The 14,175-nt window shown below is 36.2% G+C and overlaps 2 protein-coding genes across 18 annotated transcripts in view; one reads left to right on the top strand and one right to left on the bottom strand.

Annotated features, from left to right (window-relative positions):
* The first annotated feature begins 2,316 nt into the window (after positions 1 to 2,316).
* mRpS22 (mitochondrial ribosomal protein S22) lies at positions 2,317 to 4,615 on the top strand. Its single transcript, XM_066728846.1, has 3 exons — positions 2,317 to 2,976; positions 3,035 to 3,507; positions 3,582 to 4,615. The coding sequence occupies exons 1-3, from the start codon at positions 2,883 to 2,885 to the stop codon at positions 4,056 to 4,058; spliced, it is 1,044 nt and encodes a 347-aa protein (XP_066584943.1). The 5' UTR covers positions 2,317 to 2,882; the 3' UTR covers positions 4,059 to 4,615.
* Positions 4,616 to 4,681: 66 nt separating this feature from the next.
* The window catches only part of LOC136774499 (uncharacterized), a 59,376-nt gene continuing 49,882 nt past the window's right edge, over positions 4,682 to 14,175 (bottom strand). For 11 of the 17 annotated variants that reach the window (XM_066728832.1, XM_066728830.1, XM_066728829.1 and 8 more), the window contains one exon: positions 6,371 to 9,859. In XM_066728832.1, the coding sequence (XP_066584929.1) occupies positions 8,501 to 9,859 (1,359 nt within the window). In that variant the 3' untranslated portion in view covers positions 6,371 to 8,500. Of the gene's footprint in view, positions 4,820 to 6,370; positions 9,860 to 10,519; positions 10,614 to 14,094; positions 14,148 to 14,175 lie in introns of those variants that run through there. The other 6 variants (XM_066728844.1, XM_066728842.1, XM_066728839.1 and 3 more) reach the window with 6 other exon arrangements.

A 14,175-nucleotide genomic window follows, 5' to 3' on the forward strand; every position in this document is an offset into this window, starting at 1 on the left:
CTCATGCGTATATTGTACGGAATAATCCGCACCTTGTGATGCAAAGTACACGAAATTTATCTTACAACTTTAAGTCTTTCATGAACGCAGTTTTTAAAAAATATTCGCACACACACACTCTGACAAATTATTCGTGACATTCCACATTCAATTTTTTTAATACTAAATATAATAGCACGCTGTATCAATTAATTTTTCCTTATATATTATTGCAATAAAAATTACAAATTAAGAGACACGGTAGTGTCTCGACGGCAAGTACATATATATATATATATATATATATGTATAGTCGAGCGCTACCGTGTAACTTATACAGCAAGTTTAGCCGTCCCAATTTCTAAATCGACATATCTCTGTGAATTAAGCATTGTCATGATTTAACCATAGCTTATCTTAAGAAGGTTTTCAAAGAGCTTTCGAATGAAACCTCGAACATTAAAATCGGTTCATGCAATCCACAGATTTCATTCTCCGTGTTGTCTATATATATATATATTGAAATATTACGATTCTTCTCCTTCTCCTTCATTCTTCGATGGATGTCTTCGCCCTGAAGTTAGTCGCATTGACGTCATATTTCTACTGCTGCACTGCCAACTCATTTTTTACTTTCACAGCTTTGTTTACTGTTATTGATAATGAGGTTATATGTATTTAGTATTGTTTTGAATTATAATAATGAAGCATGAATGATCATTATGTTAAATAAACTTTTATAACACCATATGTATGTAACTTCTTATGTGTTATGTTAAGAACGACTTTAGTAAAATAATTATTTTTTATTATTAAATATAATATTTTACAGTTACAGTGATATATTGCGTTGATACAATACAAATACATCCCACCAAAACCAAACTTCGATTCTAAAAAAAGGCGGCAAGTACATAAATCTTCTAGCGTAATTAATATAGCAAAATAAAATATTTGAATTAAAAGAATTAGTGCAATCCAAATGTTAGGCAAGTTTTTACTTTTATCTTGGCAAAAGTTAAAATTTCAAAAAAAATAGTAACAGAAAAGTTTCTCTTCTCGGGAGCACGTTGTATGCAATCGTATTAAATAGCCTTATTTTAAACTTCATATACAATACAAACACATCACACGCATTATGCACTGACAATATTCACCACTTTTGAGTTTATTATAGAGTGTATTTTGATAAATTTGTTTGTCAAAAATTGAGAAAGGCACGAATTCCTAGCACAAGCACGGCTCGCGTACCAGTCACTGACGTTTTTCACGATTATTTGGTCTATTTCACTGTATTTTGGGATAATTTTGGATTCTGAATGGAGAGTAGCACGAATTTCGCTGATTCGAACGGCCACCAGGGCCGGACCGGGCCCTTTTCACTTTTTCTCACTTTTCGCGCGCTCCGCTGCACTTTCCACGCTTTTTCCTCAACAAATTCAGCGAAATTCGTGCTTCTCTCCATTCAGAATCCAAAATTATCCCAAAATACAGTGAAATAGAACAAATAATCGTGAAAAACGTCAGTGCCTGGTACGCGAGCTGTGCATGTGCTGGGAATTCGTGCTTTTCTCAATTTTTGACAAACAAATTTATCAAAATACACTCTAATAAATTCAAAAGTGGTGAATATTGTCAGTGCGTAGTGCATGTGTTGTGAATTCGTACTTTCTACAATTTATAATTTAAAATTCTTTTAAAATACAATGAAATTATTTCAAAACTCATGAAAATCGTCAATGCCTAGTGCACGTGTTGTGAATTCGTACTTTGCGCAATTTATAATTAAAAAATCTTTTAAAATACAGTAAAGTAATTCGAAAAGTCGTGAATATAGTGTGTAGTGCGTGTGGTGTGCTTGTGATGTGCATGTGATGTGTTTTTGTGCTTTTCTCAATTTTTAATTAAATAATTTATCAAAATACACTGTAATAACCTCAAATAAAGTCGTTTATATTGTCAGTGCTTAGTGCATGTGTTGTGTATTCGTACGTTTCCTAATTTGTAATAAAAAAATCATTTGAAATACAGTAAAATAATTTATAAGTTCATGAATATTGTTGGTTCCTAGTACTTTCATTGTAAATTTGTATTTTCCCCAATTTATAATTAAAATACCTTTTAAAACACAATGTAATAACTTCAAAAATCGTGAATATTGTCAATGCCAATTACGTGCGTTGTATATTCACACTTTCCTCAATTTAGTGGCAACGGTGGCAACCCGCAACACTATCAACTATCAACTTCAAGCATTAAAACACCCAGCAGCTGGCGCCGTTGTACGAGAGAAATTAAAACTAATCTACCATGCTTATGCAAGCGGGCAAGTCGGTAATACATTGTATGTATATGTGTGTATACAACCATGTTGTATGTATGTACCATAGCATACAGTGGCATACACCCTCCCTATGTACCATTGAACCACATTGAACGTAGCCAGTAGCAGCCGGTAGCAGCATGTTCGAATGAAGAGGTTATAAATTATAAGGAAAGCGGAAGACGGAGATGTGTGCACTGTACAATTGAAACGTTTATACTGTATATAATATAGAATTCTTCCAGAAGAATAAGATTTTTATTGTACTTTAAATCAGTTGCATTGAATCACTTTCTTGGAAGATTGTCTAGAGGGGTGAACTTAAATCTAAATAAACAATAATAATATCTGAAGTCTCTTCTGGTCTGGTCATTCTGCTGGTCTGTCTGATCCTGATCCAGTCTGAACACTCTGATCGCGATCGGTTGATCTCCTCCTCCTCTCCATGCGACCAACTTCAATTTTATCTATCGAACATTCGAGTCATTCGACCCTACTGTCCCTTTGATAACCTAATTTATATTCCATAACCTTGTTTTTACTGCCAACTGCTCTGTATCTAAATAGTTTACTAAGTATCATGCTTCCTCACTCTGTACGTAAACTTGTTCAATGTAGATTTGGCACTTCTTTATCTAAATCTCGGAAATTTTCTTCAAGTATAACGTCAACAGGTAAAGGTGACAAATTTTTAGATATTTTTTATGTCCTTATTTGCTTGTATTTTTGTAGATTTGGAAAGAGATCCAGCACCATTTTTTTTCAAAGAAGAAGTTCAGAAATTATTGAGAAATGTGACACGAGTAGATCTAGTAAAAGTGACCAGAAGGCGTAAAGATGGGACACCAGTAGGTGCCTCAGAATACAGGTTTATGACTGATAAAAGCTTGCAAAATGCTTTGGAAAATTCAAAAATATTTATTGAAAAACGCCTGCAGATGCCACCAGTTGTGAAAGCAAGAAAAGAAATAAATGAAATACTTAATAAAGATCCTGAAATGCAAGGATATGAAGCTTCTCGTTTCGTATTTACAGATATAACTTATAATGTTTCAAACAAACAACGAATTATTGTTGTGAGAGAACCAAATGGTACATTGAGGCAAGCAAAGTGGGATGAAAGATCTCGTATGAACCAAATTTACTTTCCTACAAAGGGCAAGGAATATATCTCACCTAAAATGTTTGACGGAGAATATTTAATGGTAATATTAAAAGTTTTATTTTATAGTCATTTATATTTTATTTACATATAAAATAATATAGCTATTGATTTCAGAATCTTTTAAAACGCCGGGAATATGAATTTTTAATGGATCGTGCTTGTATGCAATTTGACCCAGATGATCCTGATTACCAAAGAGTAGCGAAATCATTGTATGATCATATTAATGCTTACAAACATTATAATGACCTTAGAAGTACAAGACACTTTGGCCCATTTGTTTTTTATTTGATATGGAATAAGGATTTGGATAATTTGCTTTTAGACACATTAGAGCATTGTAAAATTGAAGAGACTACTGATCTTGTAAAACTATTTTATTTAATTCATCCGAATGATAGGCCAGAAAGTACGATAGACCAATCAGATCAGTTTGTATTATTGAATTATTATATAGAAACTCAAGCAACATTAAAAATGAAACTTAGGAGAGCTTTAGAAGCTTATCATGAATTGAAAAAGGAAAAGGAAAATGTAAACAAAGGAATTATGAAACAACATTTCATTGAACCCCCTAAAAGTGAAATGTAATTAGAATTTTAACAGATAATATACCTGTTGCTTCTGATGATAACAATTTTATTACTTGTTTGTAATTATTTAGAATTGTACTTAATGAATTCTAAAATTTTCCATTTAAATCTTAATGAGGGGTATAAGAAAAAAATGTACATAGAGTTCGATGATTATAATTCGATTATTTTATTATACGGTAATACTTACAAACATTTACAAATGTAACAAGTCAATTCGATTTGGCGTACAGAATCGTCGGGAAACATTTATTTGAATGATTATTGAATCTTGGTAAAAAACCTAATCGTGTGATTAAAGAATATTCTCCCACTTTATAGTGCTAATGTTTGTAGCGCTATTCTGTTCCGTGAAGTCCAACAAATAATTTTTCCTGTACTATATTAAATTTTAAATAAAAGTATTCCGATGTATAATTAGCTTTATACAAGTTCAATGATGATGAGCGGTGTAATTACGATCATTAGAATTGTATTACTTAATACACATTCGAGTGTGAACGAATAAGACTAAAAATAAAAATAAAAGATCTAAAAAGATATAGCCTGCCAGAATCGTGTGTGTATATCTAGTTGTTATTAATACTTGATAAGCATCCGCAAATTAACACCTTTATCACTGTCTCATTTGTCTTATGTCTATTAATCTTATTATTATTATAATTACTTTTGTTTTTCCTAGAGACGTGCTGCACGGTGGAAGTGGCAATTAAAGAAGCGTAATTGAATAATTTGTAAAATTCCGGGATCCTAGAAAACCTGCAATTAAAGAAGCTTAACGGATTAAAAATTAAATACACTTTTCTATCATTCTATTGTATATTAGGCCTGCAATAAGCAAAATTCGTAATAATTTTATAAATAGTTTTATCATAGGTATAGTTCTCTCTCTCTCTCTCTCTCTCTTTCGGTGAAACCGAAAAACATTATTTAATTTGCAGAATAATACTTGTGTAGAAAGAATATGCAGGAATTAATTTAGATTTGTACATAATAAATGATCATATTGCACAAGGATTTTACTAGAATTAAGAAAAAGTAGTCTATGAGATTTTTGCACTTTCAGCTTTATAGCATTGCCACGCGTTTCAGTACCATAGTATATACACACGGTTTGTAATTATTTCCTGCTAATACAAAAAGCCTAGATACATGAAAGACGACTCTGAAAAGCAAATTGCTATAATTTTTTAATATTATAAATATGTCTAGAGTTACATACCAAGTATCTGCATAAATTATTATCTACTTTGATAAATATGAATAATAATGAAAATATACATATAAGAAGTTTTTGTCTATATTATAATAATGATAAAAAAACTCAAACTTCTTGTCATATGCTTAAAATTTTTCAATTTACGTACAAATTCGTTTAGGTGTAAACTCGTGAGGGCGATAATCTATAACCATTTTTTGCAACTCGCTAAATATGTACTATATTAAAAATAGTGTAGAATAATTTGTTACAGACATTGTAATAGGTAATATATATAGACAATTCGTTATTATTTTTGTATTAATGATATTTACTGAATTGCATAACAATCTATGCTTCCTAAAAATATCGTTACGTAACTTAATACATATCAATAATCCAAAAACAATAATCTGATTTTGTATTGCCTATTATAATTATCCATAAAAAATGATTCCATACTATTTTTAATATTGTTTATATCTAAAAAATTATATAATAATGTTGGCAGGCTATCGACCAAAGGAGTTTAAAATTAAAATGTGTTTTTATATAATTTGAAAAATATTAATAATATAAAAAAAACAGTTATTAGTATATTTTTTATTATTGTTATATGTACAAAAAATTCTAATAAATCTTTTTAATATTATTAACATTTAGCAAGCTGTATAATGATCTACGCAGCTTTTTGGATTAAATATATTGCTATGCAACTTCGTAAACATTGACAATATTAAAAAAGTCTATAAGGGATTTCTTCTCTAACTGGCCTTTCTGTCTGGGGTTCTCGAGTTTACAGGAAGTAATCAGATAGCCGGTATATATATTTTAATTACGAATCTTTTACTATATTTATGTATTTTTTATTTATATATTCATTAAAGTTAGAAAAAGCAAAATAAGTCTGTGTAATTGATCATAAATTTAATAAAAATTGATGTAGATAATTCAGAAAAAAATTGTTCACAGAACTAAAATTTAAGGAATAACCGCATTGAATTATTACTCTCAAATATTACAAATATTACTCACGGGATAGTTTTGTTAAAAATGTAGAGAACATTTCAAGAGGATGGATAAAGTAGGTGATGACAATCTTAGAGCCGAAAAATCGTTAGCCTATTTAATTAATAACAATATAGAAATGACAGTGCATTATTATAAAATTGACAGTTATACTAGCATATAGTAAAATGGAAATTATGCTGCAGCAGGAATTGCAGGATGAGATATCGTACAGGCTGCTCTTTTGCTATTCTCGTAATGAATTGTGCGAAAATCTGGTCGCATTAATATGAAAAAAATATCATTTAACGATGAACAATTGAAATTAGCTTGTTGGTATGCAATTATATCCGCTGCCACCGTGCTCCGGTGCGATTACTAATAAGTATAGTAGCACTCGCAGCATTTTGGGTCAATGAATATTGAGCAAAATTTAACTCTTCTTGTTCTGCCGTTTTTCTTGAGTTAGCGAATGTTTTTAATATATTCCGCTATTAGCCTTTAAATTGCTCATTTCCGTTCCTATTCAAAATGCGCATTCTTTAGTATCCTTGCTGAACGTTTCTTCATTTTTTACACGACCCTACTTTTTGCTCTTTACTGTCTCACTATTGAAATGCCCTACTCAGCCGTACGAACAATTTTCTCCAGTCTATCGCGCGCTTTATCAGCTATTTTAAAAATCTCGTGCAATTTTGGTATTACGTTATACCACCGCTTTATTTGATCAACAAGCATTTAACAAAGTTCGCTGTTTATTACGATACACCCTGTACGTATATATACTAAATTATATATATATACATTTATATCGATAATATAATAATTCTTCTAAAGCGAGTTGCGCATACACGAATGGATCATACTTTGGAAACATCAATGCTTTGTCCAGTGAAACTTACGAGGATCGGTAACGTCACATTTTATTCGTCCCGTTTATTTGTACGTCTGCCGCACTTTGGTCAGCTTCGGTATTCTAATATAGACTATTATAATTGTTTTTCCCCTCTGCGGGTAATAACCGTGTGTAATGTGCTACACGTGCGTAATATTTCTATACCCTATCCTGCACTTTTTTAATATATAGAAATGCTCCTTCGTATATTTATACGTATGTATAAGATTTATTTATATAATATATACTATATATTATTATAATAGGTATTAATTTTATTCTACCGTAGAAAGGTCTATCTATATACTGTATCATTGGGTAACAGTCCTATATTAACACCTAACGTCACACAGGATCTGCCCGCGATATTGAATACATTTTTTGGCACAAAAGTTGGGTGAAAAATCGACCTAGTGTATGGTATAATATATATGTATAATAGCTGCGATACAATAATGGAAAAGTTTACGAATATAAGTATGTTCGCGTTTTGTGACTCGGTGATTAAATTTCTGTCGCGCCGATGACTTTGATTCTATTGTAGGAGAGAGAGGGGGTTAAAAAGAATTCACACGTCGATCGTTGCGATTGATAGACATTAGTTCGATACAGCTACAGTGTTCCGTGAATTACGACAGTTAAAAACCGAGGACGCGTTACATCGGAAGCTTCCTTCCTTTCCTGTTTCTTAATAACGTAGTAAGTATGTATATTCTATATAAATTCATGTTTTATCTGAACAATACGCTTCGATATATTGTTGTTATTACGTTTATTAATGCTGCCAATAATATGATTGTTATACCCTACATGCGGCATAGACTACATTCCCAAGGAAAATGCGCTTTTACGAAATAAAGTTTCGTCCATTTATTATCTACCATATAAATCTATATAAAATTTCTACATGATCAAGCAAATAAGAGATCGTTCTCTCACAACAATAAACGAACGTTCCTCTTGGATTTCTTAATGAAAGTTACGAGTGACGAATATAATATATAAGGGGTGAGGCATTTAACACGTTCCAGACCACAAAGACATAGTAATCAACAAACAAACTTTTTCACTGTATGCGTCAGTACATCTTCGCGAAGCTCCATTTTATCAGCAATGAACGAGGTCTTGAGAAAAGAATAAATATTTCTCAGAGTTACACGGATAAACGAATATTTACGTTCTTTAATAGCTCTGGGGTGTCACGAGTGCCTCACCCTACATACATTATATATACTTTATGATATGCTGCAGCAGGGCTGGCTTTCTGGCTATTCGCGTGTTAACTGGCTACTTTGACGACGATTTTGAGAGCAGATCTAATGGAAGCAAGATTTCCCGGTCACAGGATGTCAGTTTCGTAGATTTTGCTGGTAGTGGTAGCTCCAGGAGCCGCAATACTGCTGACGGATATAATGGTGGAGGTGGTGGTGGCTATGGAGTCAGAGTTGGCTGTGGTGGTCGCTATCGTCGTCATGGGGTTGGCACCGTTGGTCACCTCGGCTGCGGAATTGGGTATGTTGGAATTGTCCACGCTGACGGCGGTCTTGAGATTCAAATTGGCCCAGGATCCGGAGCTGGCGGTGCTCAGACCGATGAAGCCAGTTTTGGCCAGCAGGTTGCTCTCGGAGCCGGTCTTCTTGAGATCCGGAGGAGCCGGAGGCACGGTGGTCCTACCAGCTGTGTTCCTCTGCAGCTGCTGAAGTCTGGCGAACTGCTCCTGCAGCGCCTTCTGCTGTCGCAGGAGCTCCTGGTGCCGCTGATCCAGTTCCTGACGACTCCTCTTGCTCTGCACGCCCTCCTGAGAGTTGACGCTCTCGCAGGAGCTGGAGTTGCTGGCGGAGAGTACGACGGAAGTGCAGTTGTTGACCGGGTAATTGACGTGCGGAGCAGCTGGTCCGCCATTATTGCAGGGGGCGGCTTCGGAGGGGAGAGCGTTGTTGGCTTCCGGTGGTAGGGCCATCGGGGGCTTGCCTTCTTTAGCGGGCAAGGATCCTGCGCGAGCGGCTGGTCTTCTCAGGGTGGAATTGTTGTTGTTCTGCTGCTGCAAGGTGCTGGTACCACCACCACTGGGGTGGCTCCTGGGGGGCAGCTGAGGACTGGTGGGGCTGGCCAGTGGTGACCTTGAGCTGGTGCGTGGCGGCGGGGGTGGAGGCACGCGTTTGGCGCTGGCCAGCTGCAGAAGTTCCGCTTTTCTCTCTGGTACCGGAGGCTTTTGTCCCGCTACGGGGGCCGCGGGGCCAGCCGCGTGAGCGGCGTCCAATTGGGACACTTGGATCCTCGCGATGGGCGGCGAGGTGTCGGTGTCGGAGCTCGATGGGTAGGAGTGGAGTCTCCTAAGGGTACCACTGGATCCCACGGGCACTGCGTTGGTAACCGCACCCGGAGGCAGTCCTCCTGCCAGTGGCGCCGCTTCGCCTATCAGAGGACCGCAAGAAGAGTCGACGCTGCCCTTTCTGCCGATGTTGGAGATGTTCGGGGGTCTCGTGACCGGCCCCACGGCGCTGGTGGGTCCGGTGCTGGCGCAGCTCAGGCTGGAACTTGGCCTCGAGAAGGTTTGCAGCTCGTCTAGCAGAGCGTCGAGTGCGTTCTCCGGACGCTGCTGATGGGTGGAGGATGCGTCGACGACAAGGTGGGGCCCTCCCCCGAGGACGCTCGCTGACCCCATGATAGTGCGTTCCGCTGGCACAGGGGCAGCTGCCTGTCTCACGCGCACACACACGCGCAAATATACATCATCAATAGAATTCACAGAAAATTTAGCAATCTCGGAGAAAGCGCATTGCTGCAGCAGCACCGCAACTCCGGTGGATGCGAATCCTCCTCGACTTATCTCAGGATTCCAGTCCATCAAAGTTGCCCCTCCCCCCCCCCCCCCCCCTTGTCAGTCCAGTCACGTTGATTTTTGCCGCTGTACTGTCAAGCCACAGTGATTTTTCTTATTTTCTACAAATTTCACGTGACTGGACTCTCATCGTTGTTTCTATTCTTCATGCTCGCGGTTCGAGTGCGGATGCTTCATGCGCAGTGCGATGCGGTGCTGATTCTTGGATATGGTGAACGGAAGATTATAATGGTATACTGATATAGGGAGACTTTTATCAAAATGACGTTTGTCAGAGACAGAGAGAGAGAGAGAGAGAGACAGAAGGATAGAAATTTAATTGATAAAAACAGGGGGGGGGGGGGTTAGGTAGAAAAAGAGAGAGAAATATAGAGAGAGAGGGGAGAGATAGAGAAAGAGTGTGTGTGTGTGTGTGTGAGACCAGGCAGAGAGAGCATTACGTCATTAATGATTCGATGAGAGAGCAGGTAATAATAATTATTGACTATAACAGTATTAATTCCGTTAAATAGTTACCTGCGGTCGGTTATACGTTTTGTGCGTGTTACAAGTCAGTACTCGTTTGGGGCTCTTTTACAATTGGCATCGTTTGCTGTCCGGTATTAGTCAACTTAAAAAAAAAACAAACAAACAAAAAAACAGCAGAACCAAAAATGAGAAAAAATTAAATGAGAAAACTTTTAATATCAAGCAACGTCAGTGAGAATTGCGGTTCTCCCAATTATCCATTTCTTTTTATTATAATATATATATATATATGTATATACCGATCGTTGCAGCGCGCTCCTTTCGTCTGGCGCCTGCAGTTTTTGCTCTATCTCCTCTGTCTTGGAATGGAAAAGCCAAGTTGCTACTTGTATATATAACAGTGGGCATGGTCGAGATAGTGCGAGAAGAGAATAAATGATAACAGTATTTTTGATAAATTGATAATACTTTACCTTTTATCTCTCGTCCATGCCCACAGTTTGATAATGATTTTAAACGAGCAGCGTGCAGCCAAAAGCATTATTAAACGTGCTAAGTGCCAGATCAAAATGCATAATCGGTACGTGAAATGTTCGTTTATCGAATGCTATATAGACAACATCGATCTCGTCATTCTATACTATTAGTTAATAACATTATTATTGGACCGACTATACATAGACAATTTCGCATAGAACACACACGCACACTACATGCTAAACGAATACGAGCATGCTTAACGTCAGTATATTATACTATAAGATCTAATCGTGAGGAGAAGTCAGAGATTTTTATTTAGACGAAAATTCGGCCAATAAAAAGTAGTAGTACACAGACAGAATCTTTAGTCCAATCCTTATAGTAAGGCATATAATTATTATAATAACTGAATCAAAGTCAGACAGGTAAATGTAGCTAGAAAGAGAAAGAGAAAGAAAGAGATAGATAGATAGATAGAGAAAGATAGAGAGAGTGAGAGAGAGAGAGAGAGAGAGAGAGAGAGAGAGAGAGTAATGCTGAGGAAGGGAGGCAAGGGAAGAGTAAGAGAAGGTATACGTGTTAAACCAGTAAAAATCAAAGAATTTCAACTGCTTTTTAAAACAATGCTTGATCCTTAATTAAGCGCATAGGATATCACCGCCCATTTGATTAGTATGGTAATTTTTCTGATACGCCTAATTAAGGGCTGAAAACTAAGTTTTTTAATAATGCTCCAGCTAAAACGTTTCGGGATAGACTAAACCAAATCTAATAATTCTATCGAGAATGAAAATAACGAGAGAAATCATTAGTAAGATATAAGGAAATCATTAAAAAAACGATAAAACTGATTTTATTGGTACGTCGTTGATGATGTAATATATCATACAGAAATTTGACCCTATTTTAGCCAGCTGCCTTCTAGTAAAATTTAGCTTTTATTTCCTCTCTTTTCTCAAGAACAAATGTACCGATGCGATGCACATGCATGATTCGACGTTACTTGGCCAATCTTTTTATAATCTGATAATTACCGGTACATACCGAAACTTGTATTTACAAGATTCTCAGGAATCGAATGATCGGAGTGTGAGTGATTTCGAAATGAAAAGAGAAAGGGAGGGGGGAGGGGGGGGGGGGGAAGGGACTGGTAGAGAGAAAGAGAAAGTAATCGCGAGGGCAGAGACATCGCGATGAAGGTATAAGATGACGCAAAATTACGTAAGACCTTGAAGGGCTTTCGAGGGGACGACGAGCTTTCTTCGAGGGGAGATCCAATGTAAACCTTGTGACCGCGAGATTGATAGATAGACCTTACTATAAGAAATGGATTGAAGCGTGTGTCTTGTGAGGATGGCCGCTACTATGCTCGCTCGACCTGCCTGTTTTGCTTCGCTTTGCATCATCGCATAGCGTAACGAGTGCCTCTGTGTGTTACATATAGCTTGCAACAATTCACCAACCAATCCCCATCGCCAATTTATTGCAGTCTCGACGCGTCAACCCAACCTTAAATTATTCAACCGAAATGCGAAACGACCTGACCATTTTCAAGACACTCGGTTTTGGAGGTCAGAGAGGCTTAAGTTTTTAACGTAATTTTTGTAAAAAAAAATCCTTTTTTGACGTACGCGTTACGGGGACTTTACGTCGGAACTGCGTCGAAGGATCAGTGGAGAATCATTATCTGATTTTTGTCGAAAAACGGTCTGATCGTTCGACACAGCTCCGATACAAAGCCACCCTTACGCATTTGCACATCGTCCACTTTCACGAGAAAGCTCTGTGAGGCAATAGGTTTTCCACCCGGAGTAATCATTAATTGAACTATGCAGAAATTGAATATAAAAAAAGAAATTAAATCGTCAAGCCATACGTTTACAGTAAGCTGTATATATATAATAATATATAGTATTATAATAAAGTAAAAATGAAACAAGTGAAAGTTCCGAAGGAGAATGGAAAAACTTGCAAAAAATATATAGCCCTTTTGAAAGTTGAACAGTATTTAAAAAATAAAGATGACCTTGTAGAGTCGCACACAAGTGATTCGGTAGATGTTCGATTCAACCGATCGATTAATCGAGCGATTCGCTTTCCCGGCGACCAATGCCGGGTTCTGATCGATGGAAAATAAGAAAAAAAAATAAATAAATAAAGAGAATTAGAGAGAGAGAGGAGAAAAGTATTATTTCATCTCACTAATGTGCACACTTTACAGTTTTGTGCCTGCGTCTGTACTCTATGTTATATCTAAGAAGCTGAAAAATGCGGTAGATATATTATGAGAATTATTTTAAGAAAGAAAGAAGGAAAGAAAAGTCAACAAAAAATCGCTTAAATTCCGTCTCGATAAAATGGTAAAGTGTGTTCACATATACGAGAATTATTGTTAACATGTAATGCATAATAATTTTCATGGCCCTTTGGGGCAACAATACGGAAGGAGAGTAGGGCATTTACAGCTATATATATATATATGAGTTCCTTGAGCAGGCACATTTTTGAAATATGCGTGTGTTCATAGATATATCAGGCCTCACGGAAAACACATCGAAATATTCTGCCTATGCTCTGAGATAGAATATCACTAAAACGACAAGCGATAGAATAATTCATTCACACTTGTTAATATATACGAATAGAGTTTTTAAAAGGTGACAAATATATTCTGCCTATTGTACGTGAACGACATGAAAAGAAAAAAACGGAGATTTACATTTTGTACAAGAATTTTTGTAAAGATTCACACCAATGAAGAAAAATGTTAATATTTTACCGATATCAGTTAGTGCTAAGGGAAAGTGGCAGAATGATTCGAGGGTAGTGAAGATTCACAGTTATTGATGTCGTGTAACGAATTGTGTGCGTAGCATACCGATAAAATGAATATCAAATGTATGCGTGTGAATGACAAGAGATATATGTATATATATATATGCATATACACATATATACACACATATATAAATAAATATATACATATACTATGTGTAAAACAGTACATAATAAAGAATAGTAGTAGTAGTAGTAGTAAGTAGTAGCAGTAAGTATAGTAGTAAGTAGTAGTAGTAGTAGTAGTAGAGAGTAGTAATAGTAGTAATAATAATAATTTATAAATATATGAATCATTAAAAAGTTACTCGTGACTGGTCTGTATGGCCTCCTTGAAGTTAGTACTCCACTTCCAGCCATACTAAAAAATCAACACCATTTTCACTATC

Source organism: Prorops nasuta, unplaced genomic scaffold (assembly GCF_024137725.1).
Source record: "Prorops nasuta isolate Cenicafe-Biocafe unplaced genomic scaffold, Cenicafe_Pnas_1.2 PNAS00006, whole genome shotgun sequence".
NCBI lineage: Eukaryota > Metazoa > Arthropoda > Insecta > Hymenoptera > Bethylidae > Prorops > Prorops nasuta.